We start from the raw sequence: 19,608 nt of genomic DNA, 5'->3' as shown, positions 1-19,608 counted from the left end.
CATAATTGATGGTTACCGAAACCAACTGATTCTCTTTTCCCCATGTATATCGTCACCAAATATCTATTACTCTTTGCTCAACATCTCCAAGTATCATCAAATAATAGGTTGATGCTTTGCATCTCTATAGTTGGGACTTAGAAAAAAGGACATGAATGAGAAAAAACAAAAAAAAAGAAAAATGAATGACGAATATCATCAAAGAAAAAGAATGAACCGTGACGAGGCTTTGCATCTCCGTTGAATAGCAGTAATACTTGCATTGCCACTTTTTGGAAAAGGTTTGAATCGTGCTAAGACTTGCATCTTTGTTGATCTGAAAAAGGGAGTGATGATGCTATACATCGTTGAGTAGAACACATTGATCATCAACGCTGAAAGAATTGTGACCTTGAATAGTAAGTCTGAAAGAAATCGTGATTTTGAAACTTATGAATATCAACCTTCTGTTCGGGGTGGAATTTTTATTTTCCAGTCAAAAAAGCGCCATGAAAATCGGTGATAGTAATCATGCATATCAATCATGCAGATTATCAACCAAAATCGATTTACCATTGATCAGTCCTTATGCATCGATTTATGATAGTCCAAAAATAGATGTCGATGGAATAACTAACTGAAATCCATTGGAATCGACCGATGAATAGCCCGAGGCAACATATGGAATTGCAAGAAATAATTATAAAATGATTAAATTTTCGGAAGCTATTTATGTCCATTTTTCAGATTGCATAACGTAACTTTGGGAGGGAGCTGATGTTATGGTTGAATTTGGCTCTCGGTCACGTGGCAATCTTATATGGTGGTATTTGCTTAAAAGGCATTTTCATCTTGCTTGGTCATCATATTTAACACCACAATTTCTGTGATATCATCATTTAGCTATTAAATTACTGGTGAAATAGTATACTGCTATAGATGATAAGATATCATGAAATATTATATCTGATATCTAATTAAATAAGTGAAAATAAAAACCACTAACCTCTTGAAAAATAAATTATGAAATAAATCTCAAAAATAACATTTGATTAATAGATATTTAATAAATATCAAAGGATTAAAGATATAATTAAATATCATTTTTGAGATTTATCAATATATATTCTAAAAGACATTATAAATACGAGCTATATCAATGCCATTGACGTGACATTCTAAACCTCTCTACTAATTCTTTAGTTCCATTTAAACATGTTGGTATTGATTCAAGTGTTAAGAGTATTTTTGATTAGTACCAGCCATACCAATACTCCAAAAATTTTCTTGTATATATTGCAGGTTGCATATTGAGAGGCTGAAAGTTTTGAAAGAGCCAAATTTTTGCATCAATAATTAGTATTTATATGTCTAAAAAATAATGATGATCACCATGTGAGTTTATTTATTTATTTTTAAAAAGATATCACATGACAAAAGCATCCACAATAACTTTTTTTTTTTTTTTTTTGAATCGAAAGAAGAGCCGCTGACTGCTTGTCAGGTGTTCGATGCATGGCTACTGTCTGACAGGGCATCGACAGTCATTGAACTATAATATATCAAGGTCACGCTTAGACTATTAAGCATATATATATATATATATATATGATATAAAAAAGGTATATATTAACATGTATGTATATCATTATCAAAATATATATATGTATGTATATTATATGTGTTAGATTTTGAAATTGTATGGATTTTTTATTATTATTTTTCTTTTAATATGATTACATCTATTTAAAGGAATTTCACGCATATTTAATATTTACTTGGAAATGAATCCCATGGTTTTATCATCGAGCTAATAACTTACCATGGGGATATTATATGCACCTCATCCATTATCCATGTTGTCACATATTTAAAAAGACTTTTAAAAAATCAATTAAATTTAATATATATATATATATGTATTGAATCAACTATTTATTGAATATTTATTGGTTTAGTTTAGTAATAAAACCATTTAAAATATATCCCTAGCTTGTGCAAATGTTGTGGCCGACCGGGATCGATCAAATCGTCTGCCAGTACATAAACTAGAAGTTATGGCCCCCTCTTAAAGAGGTTTTGAATACAATTACTATTTTGTTTTGTCTTATTATACACCCATGCCAAAGCATCTTTTTATACAAAAATTGAAAGATTAACGTTTACAATGTAATAAGGAAAGAAAAGTAAATAAGGAAAAGGAAATAAATAAATTATAATATTGAAAATTGACTGAATAATAGCTATTTAGGTCTTATAGGTCTGGTATGATGTTGGCTTACTAATATAGTTTTCTCCCCTCGTGCTGTCCTTATTTTGATTGGACCATTAATGCTTTTCTTGTGTGTTTGATCATGTACCTTGTCTGTAATAGTTGAAATAATTTCTTTGTTATCTCTTTGGTCTTTGGTAGAAGTAATTCTTTCTTGTAAAGAATCCATTTCGGTACTGATAGTGGGTTGATATCCCACAGCGGAGTGTTTGCAGGTACATAAACTACTTGAATAGAAGTTATGGCTCCCTCTTTGGTAGAAGTAATTCTTTCTTGTAAAGAACCAATTTCGGTACTAAAAGTGGGTTGATATCCCATAGCGAAGAGCATTCTATCCAATAAAGCCGATATTTCGGATCCCACTTGGACAAAACAAAAGATATTATCAATAAATAGAAATACATCATGTTCATTAACATCTCCGAGTTCAAATATTGATTTATATGAAATTCTTCCCATTTTAATTGTAATGAGTTTAATATTGATAAAAAAAAAAACTAATGATAATAATACCTGTGGTTTAATGCAAATGTTATGGATTGTTTCTTGATATCATGTCACATAAAATATCTTTACTTTATTACATAAACACAATGATGTTATAAAAAGAAATATTTATATATATAAACAGCTTTAATTTAATTTGCTATCTATCTCATATTATAATGCATGATGTACAATACAAAATGGCAGAAAAAAGAATGCATAAAATGTTAATTTTAATTTTAAAAAGTCTAGTTTGATCTAAACATTGTATGACAATTTAATTAGTTATTAAAAAAATTATTTCTTCTACTTACATTTTTATTATTAAAAAAATAAAAATAAAAATAAATATTGTAAATTGATATTTTCATCTATAATTTGTAATTTTACACCTTTATATTTAATCTTAGAATTAGTTGGGTAACTTACTACATTATAACTGTACATATAAATAAGGTACATGCAAAAGTATATTTGAAATTGAAGAAAATTAATCTATTCAACAAACAGAATGCTTTTTATTTATTTATTTTTTCTTTTATATGTGGACCCAAAAAAATTAGATGGAATTTTTTATTATTATTATTTTTTTTTCAGTAAATCTCAACTCATTATAGTTGGGTAAAGGAATTTCGTCCAATTAAAGTTTGGACCCAGATCTGAAGATATATTCTAAGTACTTTTTACCATTGGGCCAAATCTACAAATACAACAAATTACGTGGTTTGATTGATGAAAAAAATTACGTTTCTGAGTTATGAAGAAAATATATAAATTACTACAAAACAGAGACAAATAAGTTCAGACAAGTTTTTAAACTATAGTCCGCTGTTTGCATTAATTTCTTCTATATATATATATATATATATATAGATATATATTAGACCCACCCAAACCAAACCAATCCAGTCTCAACGACCTCCATCTGCATCCCCATGGCTTGGATGTGGACAATTCTTATACTGCTCTTGCTTGCTTATCTCCTACAACTCCAACCATGGAAAAGAACCAAGAACAACAACAAAAGATTACCTCCTGGTCCAAGAGGCTTCCCCCTTTTCGGAAGTCTCCATTTGTTAGGAAAATTACCTCACAGAGATCTTCACGAACTCGCTAAACAATACGGCCACATCATGCATATCCGCTTAGGCCAAATTCCCACAATTGTCGTCTCCTCCTCTGAAGCCGCCGAGCTCTTCCTCAAGACCCACGATCTTGTTTTCGCATCCAGACCTCCCCATCAAGCCGCCAAGCATCTGTTTTACAACCAGATCGATATGGCCTTCTCCGGATACAGCTCTTACTGGCGCGATCTCCGAAAGATTTGTGCCATGGAACTGCTCAGCAACCATAAGATCAACTCTTTCGGAGCCATGAGGAAGGAAGAGGTCGGCCTGTTGATGGAGTTCGTTCGAGGGTCGGCCATATATGGAGTGGCAGTGAATCTGAGCACAAGGATTTGGTCTCTGAGTTACGACATGAGTTGCCGGATGGTGTTCGGGAAGAAGTTCTCGGAAAAGGTGTTTGACGACGACAGAGGATTCATGGCTGTTGCCTTGGAAGGTATGCATTTGTTAGCTGTCCCTAACTTGGCTGATTATATTCCTCCCATCGCTCGGTTTGATGTTCAGGGATTGACGAAGAGGTTGAAGAAGGTAAGCAAAGCGTTTGACGAATTTTTTGAGAAGATCATCGATGAACACATTCAGAGCAAGGATGAAGATAGAACCAAAGACGTCGTTGATGTAATGTTGGGTTTCTTGGGATCATATAATTCTGAGTATCGTATGGAAAGGACTAACATCAAAGCCGTTATTCTGGTACCTTCAATTTACTCTATTTCTTCTTTTCTACCTTCAATCCTGTTGGACTAGTAATAATATGTCATCTTATAGTTTTTTTTTTATCTTTTTACTTAGTTAATTTTGTCTAATTGAATTTATTTTTTGAAATTGATGGTTACATGTACATGTTGGGAGATGGTATCTGTATTATAATAAAGAAGGCCAGTAAGCAAATGGGAGGTCAAATATAGAAAATGCCGTTATAAGAATGAATCCAAAATGTTGTTAAAAGACAGCTCCATGCTTTCTTTCCTTTGAATCGAAAAATGAAATAAAAAATAAAATTAAGGAGAGCCATATATCCTTATCCTTAATTTTATCCTTAATTTAATATTTAATAAATTATTAAATTTAATAAATTCAAAAATTTATTACTTGGGATATATCCTTAATTTTATCCTTAATTTAATATTTAATAAATTATTAAATTTAATAAATTCAAAAATTTATTACTTGTTTTAAATTTATTACTTGTTTTGGGGTAACCAAGTAGTTATTTAGTTTATAGGTAGTTATTTAGTTTATAGGAAGCAAAGTCAAAATTGCAAGAATGGATTTTTCTTTGGTAACATAAGATTAAATTGGAAAAAGAATCATGCGATGGAAACGCATATGAGATCATCTTCTAGGGAACAGAGCAAGACATTTAAGTGGGAAAAAAAAAAAAACAAAATTAAATTGAAGTTTAATTCAATTAAGTATTATTTTTTATGATATTATGGATTGGGTTTCCAAGTCAGAACAGGCTGTTCACTAGAAACAAATATATATATATATATACTAACCTATTTGACTGGCTATTTATATATATAAATATATATACGTATTCTATGAAAACTCTACATGTGCCTTGAATATGCTTTTCCGGTTTAGGGTCTTGACTCAAAATTGAAGAAGTTCTTACAATGCAACAAATAGTTTAGAGGTAAAATGTCATAAAAAAAAATTAAGGGACACCATTGTGCAAAAACAGATATAGTTTAGAGTATATATTATGTCTCATTTTTTATGCACATCCTTTTTCCTCATGATCAGGACCTTCTCTTAGCCTCCATAGACGCTACAGCAACAGCAATCGAATGGGCACTCTCTGAACTCATCAAGAACCAAGACATAATGCAAAAAGTACAAAAAGAGTTAGAAAACACATTCGGCATGGAGAGGATAGTGGAAGAATCAGACCTAGAAAGCTTGGAATACTTAAACATGGTAGTAAAAGAAACGCTAAGGCTACATCCAGCTGGACCATTGTTGCTACCCCATGCAGCCATGGAAGACTGCACCATCAATGGCTTCCACATACCCAAAAACGCACGCATCATTGTAAATGCATGGGCCATTGGAAGAGACCCTAATGAATGGAATGATGCAGAGAAGTTCATGCCGGAGAGGTTTTTAGGTGGCGATGTCGATGTCCGTGGACATGACTTCAAGCTCATTCCTTTTGGCTCTGGAAGAAGGATTTGCCCAGGAATGCAATTGGGATTGACTGTGCTTCGACTGGTTGTCGCGCAGCTTGTGCATTGCTTCGATTGGGAACTTCCAAATGGTATGTCCCCTGATGAGTTGGACATGAAAGAAGACTTTGGAATAGCAATTCCAAGGGCTAAGCATTTACTAGCTATTCCTACTTATCGTCTTCACAAGTAGTGATCATAATTAATGTGTGCCTTTTAATTAATATTGTAAGGCTAGTCCTAGCTCTTTGGAATGCTCTTAATGTGGGATTTTATGCTTTGTATTTTTTTTATTATACATATGAAAAGCAAATTAAAAAAAAATAAAAATATAATAGATATTTAAATAATATATATATTTTTTTAGGGGAAAGCTATCTAGTAAAAAAAAAAAAAAAAAAAAAATTCTGTAGAGATAATGACAATGTCTATACTCCTCTATATATATTAGATATAGGTTGAAATGACTTAATAATAATATTAAAAATAAAATAAAATTGTTGAGACTTGATATATGAGAATTATAAGTTCAAGAATTAGTAAAATAATTTCATATAATTTAGATTTTTGTAAATGGAATATTTTAACAGCAGGCCTAACAAACTTATAATTTGAAAGTTATTATTAGTAGTCAACATTATCAACTTGATTATCCTAACAGGAACATTTTCATGTTTGTAATTACAATTAAGTTTTTATGTAGAATATTTATAAGTATGGCTGATATCTAAAATTTAATAACTTAAATTATTGCCAATAACATGTCAATTTTCTTTAAAAAAATTTTTTTGCCTCATATTCTAATTTATAGATAAGTAACGTTTTTCTCGTTTATCATCCAGCGAAGAGGAGTTCGTTCCTATCTACGATGTTTGAAATAATTAATAATATAAAAAAGTACCACATGGACAACACCAGAGCATTAAGAAAATGTGAAAACAAATTTTATCAAATGGATGTCGTTATCTAGATTATACTGTGAGCGTAGTTTGATTTGAGAGATAATAGAGTTGAACGAAAATGTTTCTTGACTGACTATCATTAATGTATTTTACTATATTTATGTACATAGACTGATATATAAAATAGAGAAGTGATAAACATAGACTCATATATAAAATAGAGAAGTGATAAACACACTTTAATTAAAGATTATTTTACATAATAGATGCAATTACAAATATACTGTCATTATCACCTAAACAGATTTAGGCTAAAGATAACACTAGGACTATTATCCGTATAGATACCAGAAAAACCAACTACGTTAACAGCCCCCTCAAGCTGACACATTCGAGGAAAGAAGTGTCAACTTGTGCCTCAAGAACTGAAAAGTGGAGTAGACAGGGCCTTTGTGAGAATATTTGCATATTGATTAATAGAGGGAACATGTATGATAACTAGATATTATAAAGCAAACTTTTCACGAATAAAATGAAAATCCACCTTAATATGCTTGGTTCTAGCCTGGAAAATAGGATACTTGGCCAAAGCAATGGCACTTAAATTATCACACCATAAGACAAGAGGTCGAGAAATGGGAATGTGTAACTCAAGAAAGAGAGAACGCAGCCAAACTATTTCAGTAATTGTACTTGTAAGACATCTATATTCATCTTCAGCAGAGGATCGCGATATTGTTGATTATTTCTTAGCACACAATGTAATCAAGTTGGAGACAATATATAAGCAATACCCTGTAGTGAACTTGCGATCATCTGGACTTGATGCCCAATCAACATCATAAAAACTATAAATATTTAGATGTGAAAACTGACGAAAAAGCAAGTCAAAGTTCACTATGCCACGTAAGTAACAAAGTATTCTTTTAACAGCTTTCCAATGAGACTCAAGAGGACGATGCATATATTGAGATATATTAACTGCAAATGCAATTTCAGGCCTTGTAATGGCAACATACGGAAGGCCACCAATGATACATTAATTCAATGTTGGATCATAAAACAAGATAATATTAATAGCAGAAAATTGTTGTCTACTAATCATAGGTGTGGGTAGATGCTTAGCATCACGCATCTTAGCCTTATATAATAAATCTTTAATATATTTAGTTTGAGATAATAGTAAGCCATCATGAACAGATAAGACTTCAATTCCAAGGAAGAAATTTAACATACCTAAATCTTTGAAAGTGAACATCGAGTGTAACAGTTGAACCACAGTATCAATTTTCTTTGGAATTGCTCCAAGTAAGTATGATATCATTAACATAGACAAAAAGATAAAGAGTAGAAGTCTTTGAATGCCTGATAAATAAAGATGGTCTGTTGTAGATTGTTGAAAGCCAAGCTGAATTAATGCACATCCCACTTTGGAGAACCAGGCTCATGGAGCCTATTTTAGACCATACAACACTTTATGTAATTTGCAAACCAAACGTTTTGTTCATGGCTTGATAAAATTCGATGGCTGACTCACATAGACTTCTTCCTCTAGTTTGCTGTTCAAGAAGGCATTATTGAAGTCTAGCTGATGTAAACTCCAATTTTGAACTAAAGCAAGTATAAGGAGAACTTGAATGGTAATAGTCTTGATGTCAGGATCCTAGACAAGTCCTGATCCCAGAGAAATCCTACCGGACCATCCTATGGTAAATCCGGCAGTATCTTCCATAAGGGTAGGACATGCCTAAAAAATTTCCTGCATGAAAATGCACTCCTCTCGAATACCATCTTATCCCTCCCACCTTGCTACAATAATTTCCACAATTTGCATCACTTCGATATTAGACTACATAAAAGCATATACACAATAGGATGAGCTAATGAGTAAAATTCAAAAATATACTTGTAATGTCACATTCGCCCACACCACCCACTTAGTACCGTACATTTTAAATATTAATCATTTTACAGATATACCAATACGTAATATAGAAAGAAGAATAATAAAACAACCGCCACATTAACCATAATAATAGTAACCGTTTTAATGATAGTAATAGTGTTAATATAACTTGTCCGAAAACTCACTTATCAAGGGCTATCACATACTTGCCCGAAAGCTTATATACTTGCCTGAAGGCTTCCATATAATACCAATAATAATAATAATAATAATAATAATAATAATAATGATAATAATAATAATAATAATAATAAAAGATAATAATACCAATAAAAACATAGTAATATGAAAAATCTAATAATAATGATAATATGAACAGTAATAATAATAAAGATTAAATAATCATAAATAATGGAATCAATACTAAAAATAATAATAACAATTAAAGTAACAATAATAACAACAGTGATTGTTAATAATAATAATAATTAACTAAATAATTAAATACAAATAATAATAATAAGAAGAATATAACAACCTTAATAATAATAATAACAATAACATTAAAATCAATTAAGAGTATTTTTAACATATCAAATCATGAATATATAAAGTAACATAAGATAAAATAATATTTTAAAATCCATAGCATATAATGAAATATGCATACTCCTAACGGAAGTACATACGATACTATCTAATATGCTGCGCGATCCATGATTTCAGCTGTCGTCGGTACTATGCTATCAAGACCAAGGTGGTTACCCATATTGACTGTCTGATCCCCTAGACTCGTAGTCAACATAATTATGATGCTAGCTCTACATGAACCACATCGGATTGTCGTCTCTGTACGATGTGGTATATACAAACACAATATAATATAACATACTTTTATATGTATATGAAAAGATACTTGATGTACCATACAATATACCAGTGATGCCAAATGGTATCCAGCATCCTGAGTACAGCCTAACGGGAAGTGGAAGAGAGAAACTTACAAACGATCGCCTTGGTGTCCTAACGATGCCGCTGCTTATAACTTACGATGGCTAATCGATTGACTATAAGGATGGCTTATGCTCAGTGTGCACAATACTTGCCATACCTTGGATCCATAGCTCTCATAGGATGGTCACATATATATGCACACTAATTTGTAATGACAACCATCCTGTGGCCAAAGGTGGAGACGACTGGTGCTCGATCTGTATTAAACTTGTCAACCCTCATAGGAACGACCATGAATGAAACTTGCACGCTTAATAAACATTCATCCTGCGGCCAAGGAGGGGGGGGGAGGGGGGGCGACTGATACTAACTGTATATATATACTTACTAACCCTCAGGTCCATGGCACCACAGGATAATCAAAATATAATAAACAATCATCCTGGCTATGGAGGGGGCGGCTTATGCGCACTGTATAAAACTTGCCAATCCTCAGGTCCCTAGCATCCCACAGGACGACCATATGAACTTGCGTGCTTATCAGTAATACAGTACAGAACACCGACACGTGTATGGTGAGTCGAAAATCAATAAAATTTATAATATTACAAAATTTGAATTTATACAAAATTCAACAATTTACATAATCCATCTCTACCACCAAAAAAACAAGTTTATGAATAAATAATTAATTAATTAATTAATGCATAAATATATTTTTGGAATACTAAATTTTAAATAAATATTTTTCTTCAAATCCATGGAATCGATTTACACCAAACAATATTAAAAAAAAATACATAAAAATTCATATATAACTAAAATCACATAAATGCATTATTTATGCATCAAAATTTCAACATTTAAATCAACAATAAATTTAGTAAATATTAAACCATAATTTCATAAAATTAATCTCTTTCACAATAATTCAATTCCATAAATAAATAAATAATTAATTAAACACATAAACATATATATCTATATATACATATATATAAATATATATTTTTATCATGGTAGTTTAATATAATTAATTCCTCAACCTTCAAATCGATTCAAACCAAATATCATTAGAGCCACATAAATATTATATATAAATAAATACATGAGGATCCTTTTGTTATGCGTCGTAACCTTAACAACAAAATTAACAGTCATTTAACAACAATTGAAAACTACTATTCCCTTTATGTCAAAGATATAAATAAAAAGCTATACATATTTAATTCAACATAACTTTGGCACCATAATTTTAAATAACAATTTTATTTAAGCGTTAAGCACATAAATTCCCATAGCACAATATTTACATGTATATATATACACGCATACATATGTATACACAACCATATATGTATATGCGAATATAAATATCTTCAATATATATATATATATATATTCACCCATGCTTGTTCATATACACATACTCATTCTTTCAGCAATTAATTAAATGTATACACATATTCACATACCCACAAAATATATGTGCATATAGATATATATATATATATCAAGCTAGCACATATCATAGGATGCACCCACACTTATACACCCGCATATGTATACATGAATGAAACACATATATACTTACAAACGTACACCTACATATGTATACATAAACATATAAATATACACAAACCCGATTGGCCTTAACTGTAACACCCCGTCCCGAATCGCACCGGAATCCATGCACGTTGACCGTTGACCAAGGGGTCAAAAGTTGACTTTTTGACTCGGTGGGAATTTCGAGTTGACCAGGGTACCGTGGCGAAGTGCATGACGCCCTGAGTTCGTAGACTAGTAGCACGTCGAAAACGGAGCTACGGTTTGAAAGTTATGGGCGAAACAAGTTGAAGTGCAAACTGTCTAGAAGGTGCCGAGAGTTGACTTTTTCTTGTGATGTAATTTTGAGTTGACTCTTGTATGGTTGTAAAGTACTCGTCGATACGAGTTCATAGACTAGCGGCACGCTTAAATCGGACATGTGGTTAAAAAGTTACGGACGTTTGAAATTCGCCGGGTACCGTATTATTTTAATATATTTGGCTTAAGTGCACAGTAATGCCACGTGTCAGCTTCTGATTGGTCCACGTGGCATGAACAGTATCACGCAGGGTTTTTATTTGTTAAAACACTCGGGGAAGAGAGAGAAAGAGAGAGAGGAGAGAGAGAGAGAGAGAGTCACCGGCCGCCGGTCATTTTCACGTTTTCCGGCCTAGTTACTGTACACGCGCCGGCCAGCCAAATTGCCCACCTCATTTCCGGCAAAACCTCCAAATTTCACGGTGAACGGCCGCCGGACGCGCCCGGATCGGACGTCCGAAGTTTGGCGGCGATTTTTCCCCCTCCACCGCCGGCCACCGCGAATCGGCACTGTTCCGACCATTTTCCGGCACACGCGCCTGACAGCCTTGATCCTCTCTTCAAGTCCGGCCTACCCACCAAAAATCACGGCCATCGGACCACCGACGCGCTGGGATCGGAGCGTTTTCCGGCGAGGGGTCGGAAATCTTCAAACGGTGATTTCTCCGCCGTCCGACCTCCGTTTTGCTCACCGCCGGTCCCGTTGGATTGCTCTCCTCACGATCTACAAGTCTGCAAAATTTCACAGCCAACGACCACCGCACGTACGCGCCGCCGGCGACGGTTGCCGGTGACCGCAGCTGCCCGTCGGAAAATACTGTTCCGGCGAGTACCCGAAATTCCGGCCAGCTCCAGTCCGCAGTGTTCGACCTCCTGAACCCAAATACGACTTCTGTTTCCTCCAATTCGCGACGGTTTGGGAGAATTGCGGAGCCGAAACCCGAAAAGCTTCCCGATAAAATTCCGACCCCGTCGGGTACGATCATCGGAAATTAAGACCGGATCTGTGATTAGCATCACTCGAGCTTCAATTCGGTATATAATTCGTAAATTTTAGTTATCGTTTGGTGTTCGCTCCTCGGGTACCCATTTGGGGATTACCCGAATAAAATATTAATATTTGTGGTTTTGGTATTGTGGATGTTTTAGGTGCACATGCGAGTAGCGGAGTCGATCCTGCGGAGGATCTTGATTGAGATACGTGCACAAGGTGAGTGACCCACCTTCAATTTAATTTTGGAAAATTTAATTGGTGAATATATTATGTGTGATTTAAATATTTGGAATTTAATTTTTATGTGCCAAATATTTATTTGATTTATTGTGGAAATTATTGTGAATTTATCGGATTTAAGAAAATTTGCATTTCACCAATTTATGCCATGTGGAATTATTTTATGGTTTTGAGGATTTTGAAATTGGTGTGGTTTTAATGGTAAATTGGGCACGATTTGATTTTCAAATATTTCAAGGAAAATATTTGATTATGTTGGTGATTTCAATTTTTATAAAATATGCCCATGGAATATTATGAGATTTGATTATGATATTTCGAGAAATTATTTATGCTTGGAAAAAAAATATGGATATTTGAATTGATGGATTTGGAAGTTGGTGGATTTGAAAATCGTGGAATTTATGGTATGGATTATAAGGAAATTGTGGAGAATTTCCCGGTTCAAGCGGATGGATTATGCCCGCTATGCTTATGAAAAATGTGAAATTTGTTTTATAATTTAAATTTGCGGATTTTATAATTTTTAGATGCACCGTGCACGTACTGGTGTTCTGATTATGTGATATGGTATATGTGATATGGATATTGTGCACACGGATATGATTAGCGCGCAGGTGGGTGTGAGTAGCGCGCAGGTGATATTATGAGGGTGTCCTGTGGATGCCATCGGAGAGGGTGGCCACCCCCCTTTGGCCGGGACACCAGGTTAGCAGCGGCGCAGTGGGACGCCACGCGACCGTATGCCGGTTTCTTTCTATAACCTCCTGTCTGGCGGTACCTTGGGACGCTGGGTACTGTTGGCGCCACTGGTATATAGTGGGTGCATCAACTGATTTTTGGAACTGTGTTTTAAAAAAAATAAAATATTTTAAAGCTGTATTGGAATTAAAATTTATTTATTACTGTTCGGATACTCATTTGATGTCTTGGTTTTTGGGGAATATGAATAAGGGTTTTGTGAAAATGTTTTAAAAAGGGGAACCTTTCCAACTGAGAGAATTGTAAGGGTTTTGAGAGAAAATATTATTTCCAAATAATTATTATTTATATACCTATTACCGTGGTATTATAGTGTAGAGTAGTAGGGTCGCTCACTGAGATGATTAGCATCTCACACTCTTAAATTCCGTTCCTCTAGGTACCAGGTTGTCGGTGTTCACTCGGAGCGGACTTGATCTTCCTCGCTGTATTTGTTCGTGCAGTACCTTGTTCTTCTTTTACTGCAGTTGTAATATTTCTTTCACTTTTGCTGTATTCTGTATTTTGTAGTACTTCATAAAGCTCTGTATACTGTATGGGACACTTATGTATTTGTATTGCACTGGATTACTGTATTTTTATTTTGGAGTGCTGAAATTTGTGGAACCAGTTCGTAGTACTGTGGGAGGAATAAGGGGACAATTATAGAAGTGTGTTTTCAGTGCAGGGAATTTTGTGGTAAGTCCATCCCTTAGGGGAGGTTCTGCCGGATCTTCCACAGAAGGGTCCGGTAGGGTTTCCCTGGGATCAGGGCTTGTCTAGGGTTCCGGTGGGGAACTTTGGACGGGTCCTGACAGTTGGTATCAGAGCATAGGTTCTTGTAATCCTAAAGGACTGTGCATTGCTGTACAGCCCATCCGTAAATTCCTTCCTTTTGTAATCGTGCTTAAGTGTCCCTGTTTCTAAACTCTTGTTTGTTTCTTCAGTAATCGACTACGATGAGTCGGCGGGACACACGTAGAACTCGGGAACGCTCGGCTGAGAGTTCCGGGAGTCGATCAAGCCTTAGAGATCTGGTCTCTCAGCTAACTAGAGCCTTAGGAGGTTCAACCTCTAGTAACCGATTCGTGGATCAGGCTCGACGTTTAGGAGCCGTGGAGTTCGATGGAAGCCAAGGCCCAGCTGCAGCCTTGAAGTGGCTATCCAGCATGGAGAAAATCTTGGAAAAGGGGATGCAGTGCCCCGATGAGGATATGGTGAGGATTTCTGGGTTCATGTTAGAGGGAGACGCCCGGAAGTGGTGGCAAATGGAGAAGACTCGCAGAAGGCATACGTGGGACCAGTTCAAGATTGCCTTCTCTACTGAGTTCTGTCCTCCTGCCTACCGTGAGGCGAGAAGGAGAGAGTTCGAGGGACTGCGCCAGGGAAACATGACGGTGACAGAGTACAAGAGGAGGTTTCGGGAGCTGTCAGAGTTCTGCATGCACTTGATTCCCGACGATCACGCGAAGAAGGTGAGGTTCATAGACGGGTTGAATGAGAGCATCGGCTACACCCTTTCTGGGTCAGTACACCCCACCTATCAGTCCGCCAGGGATGCAGCGCTCGAGCTAGAGAGACAGGCGAAGATACACAGACCCTCGAGGCGTAGACCGTTCGAAGGTTCGTACAGCGGGGTACCTCGACAAGGGGCATCTAAGAAGAGTCATAGTTCAGGCTCAGACAGTGGTGGGTTCAGCCCTCGAGGCAGATTTCAAAGGAGAGGCGGCTATCGTATGCCCCAACCAGCGCGCCATTCCATCAGCGGCGGCACGAGCTCATATCAGCACTCTGGGTTTAGCCCCAAGCCATTCTGCAGACGTTGCAATAGAGCACACCATGGGATTTGCCAGTTTGAGGGTGTGTGCTTTCAGTGTGGACAGGCGGGACATATTAAGAGAAATTGCCCTTATGGAGAGGCGGGAGTGTTAGGGGCGAGCCCACCATCACATCAGGCCAGTGGATCGCGGGGTCAGAGTTCCCGAGGGAGTTATGCAGTAGGAGGTTCATCGGGATCAGTTCCACAGCCTGTTGGACCGAGCAGGGGTAGAGGACGGAGGCCCCAGCAGACAGGGCAGGGTCGAGTGTTTGCGATGACGCAGCAGGAGGCCCTAGCTACACCGGACGTCGTGGCAGGTACGTTGAATATATTCGGTAATGATGCATTAGTACTTATAGACCCGGGAGCAACACATTCATTCATCTCCAAGGAATTCGTCACTCGGGTCGGTATGACCCCTACTCCTTTAGAATGTCTAGTAGAGATAGCCACTCCTGCAGGAGAATCCTTGTGGCCTAGCCAGTTAATCAAGGAATGTTTCTTCTGCATCGAAGATCAAGTGATGGAGGCGGACTTGATCCTGTTGGATCTGTCCGGACTTGATGTAATTTTGGGCATGGATTGGTTGGCAAGGAACCATGCATCTGTAGACTGTTTCAGCAAGGAAGTTACATTCAGGAGGCCAGGGTTGCCAGAAGTAGTATTCCGTGGAGGAGTTGGAAGGCCCTTACCGAGGTTGATATCTACCCTTACCGCCAAGAAGCTACTGAATAAAGGTTGCCAGGGGTATTTGGCTCATGTGATAGATACCCGAGTAAGTGGGGTCAGGTTGGAAGACATGCCCGTTGTGAGGGATTTCCCGGACGTATTTCCTGAGGAGTTACCAGGATTGCCTCCGGAAAGGGAAGTTGACTTTCCCATTGAATTGATTCCAGGCACCGTGCCTATTTCTCTACCACCGTATCGGATGGCTCCAGCGGAGTTAAGGGAGCTAAAGGTCCAGTTGCAAGATTTGGTAGATAAGGGGTTTATTAGACCAAGTATATCGCCGTGGGGAGCCCCAGTTTTGTTTGTAAAGAAGAAGGATGGTAGTCTAAGGCTATGTATAGACTACCGACAACTTAATAAGGTCACCATTCCTAATCGCTATCCGTTGCCAAGGATAGATGATCTATTCGACCAACTCCAAGGTGCCAAGGTGTTCTCCAAGATCGACTTGAGGTCGGGATACCATCAGTTAAGGATCCGAGAGTCGGACATTCCTAAGACTGCCTTTAGGACGAGGTACGGACATTATGAATTCCTAGTGATGTCGTTCGGACTCACCAATGCCCCAGCAGCTTTCATGGACTTGATGAATAGGGTGTTTCGTCCGTACTTGGATCGTTTTGTCATTGTATTTATCGATGACATTCTGATCTATTCAAGGAGCCAAGAAGAGCACGTGAGGCATTTGAAGAGAGTGCTCCAAACTCTAAGGCAGCATCAGCTATATGCTAAGTTCGACAAGTGTGAATTCTGGTTGAATCAAGTGGGTTTTCTCGGATATATCGTGTCGGCAGAAGGTATCTATGTGGACCCTGATAAGGTAAAGGCAGTGTTGAGTTGGGATCGCCCTACCACTGTGAGGGAGGTATGAAGTTTTCTTGGATTAGCGGGTTACTACCGTCGTTTTATTGAAGGGTTTTCAAGGATTGCCGGGCCACTTCATAGATTGACCCGAAAGAATGTTGAATTTAGTTGGACGGACAGGTGTGAACAGAGTTTTCAGGAGTTGAAGCAAAAGTTGACATCCGCACCTGTTTTAACTTTACCTGATGGGAATGAAGGTTTTGAAGTTTATTGTGATGCATCCCATCAAGGGTTGGGTTGCATGCTAATGCAGAATCAAAGGGTGGTAGCGTATGCATCTCGGCAATTGAAGCAGCACGAACAGAATTACCCTACGCACGACTTAGAATTGGCGGCGGTAGTCTTTGCTCTAAAGAAGTGGAGGCACTACTTGTATGGGGCCACGTGCCAAATCTATACCGACCACAAGAGCCTCAAGTATATTTTCACTCAGAAGGAGTTAAATATGAGGCAAAGGCGATGGATGGAGTTGTTAAAGGATTATGACTGTGTGATTGACTATCACCCGAGTAAGGCGAATGTAGTGGCAGATGCTTTGAGTAGGAAGGCTACTGGATCCCTTGCTCACATCCAAGTCATCCAACTACCTCTCATGGTGGAGTTGAAGAAGATGGGGGTGTTAATGCATATGCACCCTTCAGGAGTTCTTATGGCTAGCTTCCAGGTACGACTGGTGTTGGTGGATCGTATAGTAGAGACCCAAATGGAAGATCCTAAGTTGAGGACAATTAAGGGCAAGGTACAAGAAGGTCTTGATCCGGAATTTTCCATAAGGAGGGATGGAGCCCTCGTGTATAAAGGACGACTTTGTGTTCCGGATACCCCAGGACTCAAGAAGGAGATTTTAGAGGAGGCGCACAGCTCGATGTATGCGATGCATCCTGGGAGTACCAAGATGTACTGGACGCTTGTTAAGTATTATTGGTGGATTGGTATGAAGAGAGAAGTGGCAGACTTCGTATCAAAGTGTTTGATTTGTCAACAAGTGAAAGCAGAAAGACAGAAGCCTTCGGGACTACTCCAACCTTTACCGATTCCCGTGTGGAAGTGGGAAGAACTCAACATGGACTTCGTATTCAAGCTTCCTTCCACACCTAGAAGGTACGATGGCATTTGGGTAATCATTGATCGTCTCACCAAGTCGGCACACTTCCTACCGGTACGAGAACGTTTTTCACCCGAGAAGTTAGCTCAGTTGTTCGTGCAACGCATTGTAAGTCTTCATGGAGTACCGTTAGCCATCGTCTCCGATCGAGATCCGCGCTTTACTTCACGATTATGGCGGAAGTTGGCTGATGCATTAGGAGCAAGACTTAACTACAGCACCGCTTTTCACCCGCAATCTGATGGACAAGCAGAGCGCACAATCCAGACATTAGAAGACATGCTAAGGTCTTGCATTATGCAATTTCGCGGTAGCTGGGATGAACAACTGCCACTGATAGAGTTTGTCTACAACAACAGTTATCAAGCGAGTACTGGAATGTCCCCGTATGAAGCTTTATATGGGAGGCAGTGTCGGACACCTTTGTGTTGGAGTGAGGTAGGAGAAGAGAGCTCCTTGCAACAAATAATGCGGTCGGATCTGAGTATTTAAGGATGACCTTGGACAAGGTGAAGATCATTAGGGATCGATTGAAGGTTGCCCAAGATAGACAGAAGAGTTACGCCGATGTGCGTAGAAAGGATTTGGAATTCGAGGTAGGAGATTGGGTATTCCTAAAACTATCTCCATGGAAAGGAGTAGTACGTTTTGGACAACGAGGTAAGTTGGGTCCTCGTTATATTGGGCCTTACGAGGTTACGGAGAGGATTGGCCCGGTGGCGTATAGGTTGGCGTTACCGGAAGAGCTAGCTCGAGTTCACAACGTATTTCATGTGTCGATGCTACGGAAGTATATTGCAGACCCTTCGCACGTACTCGAGAGTCCGGACATAGAGATAAGGGAAGATCTTTCGTATGTGGAGCAACCAGTACAGATTTTGGATCGCGAGGAACGGACATTACGCAACAAGACTATTCCTCTAGTTAAGGTCTTATGGCGGAACCACTTAGTCGAGGAAGCAACGTGGGAACCCGAAGCACAGATGCGTGAGCAGTACCCGTATCTGTTCCAGTGACGTGCGGAAATTTCGAGGACGAAATATTTGTAAGGGGGGAAGGCTGTAACACCCCGTCCCAAATTGCACCGGAATCCGTGCACGTTGACCGTTGACCAAGGGGTCAAAAGTTGACTTTTTGACTCGGTGGGAATTTCGAGTTGACAAGGGTACCGTGGCGAAGTGCATGACGCCCTGAGTTCGTAGACTAGTAGCACGTCGAAAACGGAGCTACGGTTTGAAAGTTATGGGCGAAACAAGTTGAAGTGCAAATTGTCCAAAAGGTGCCGGGAGTTGACTTTTTCTTGTGATGTAATTTTGAGTTGACTCTTGTATGGTTGTAAAGTACTCGTCGATACGAGTTCATAGACTAGCGGCACGCTTAAATCGGACATGTGGTTAAAATGTTACGGACGTTTGAAATTCGCCGGGTACCGTATTATTTTAATATATTT

At 37.7% G+C, this 19,608-nt stretch overlaps 1 protein-coding gene across 1 annotated transcript; it reads left to right on the top strand.

The window, feature by feature from the left end:
- Positions 1-3,607: 3,607 nt before the first annotated feature.
- LOC107425467 (cytochrome P450 71AU50) lies at positions 3,608-6,355 on the top strand. The gene is made up of 2 exons (XM_016035464.4): positions 3,608-4,557; positions 5,617-6,355. The coding sequence occupies exons 1-2, from the start codon at positions 3,673-3,675 to the stop codon at positions 6,229-6,231; spliced, it is 1,500 nt and encodes a 499-aa protein (XP_015890950.4). The 5' UTR covers positions 3,608-3,672; the 3' UTR covers positions 6,232-6,355.
- The last annotated feature ends 13,253 nt before the right edge of the window (positions 6,356-19,608 follow it).

Source organism: Ziziphus jujuba, chromosome 7, assembly GCF_031755915.1.
Source record: "Ziziphus jujuba cultivar Dongzao chromosome 7, ASM3175591v1".
Classification (NCBI taxonomy): Eukaryota; Viridiplantae; Streptophyta; class Magnoliopsida; order Rosales; family Rhamnaceae; genus Ziziphus; species Ziziphus jujuba.
Note: the sequence above shows the minus strand (reverse complement) of the source record. Positions and strands in the feature narration are given on the sequence as shown.

Coding starts and splice junctions, on each gene's coding strand:
- LOC107425467 (XM_016035464.4), top strand. CDS start 3,673: ATGGCTTGGATGTGGACAATTCTTATACTGCTCTTGCTTGCTTATCTC. Junction 4,558..5,616: donor ACATCAAAGCCGTTATTCTG/GTACCTTCAATT, acceptor CCTCATGATCAG/GACCTTCTCTTAGCCTCCAT.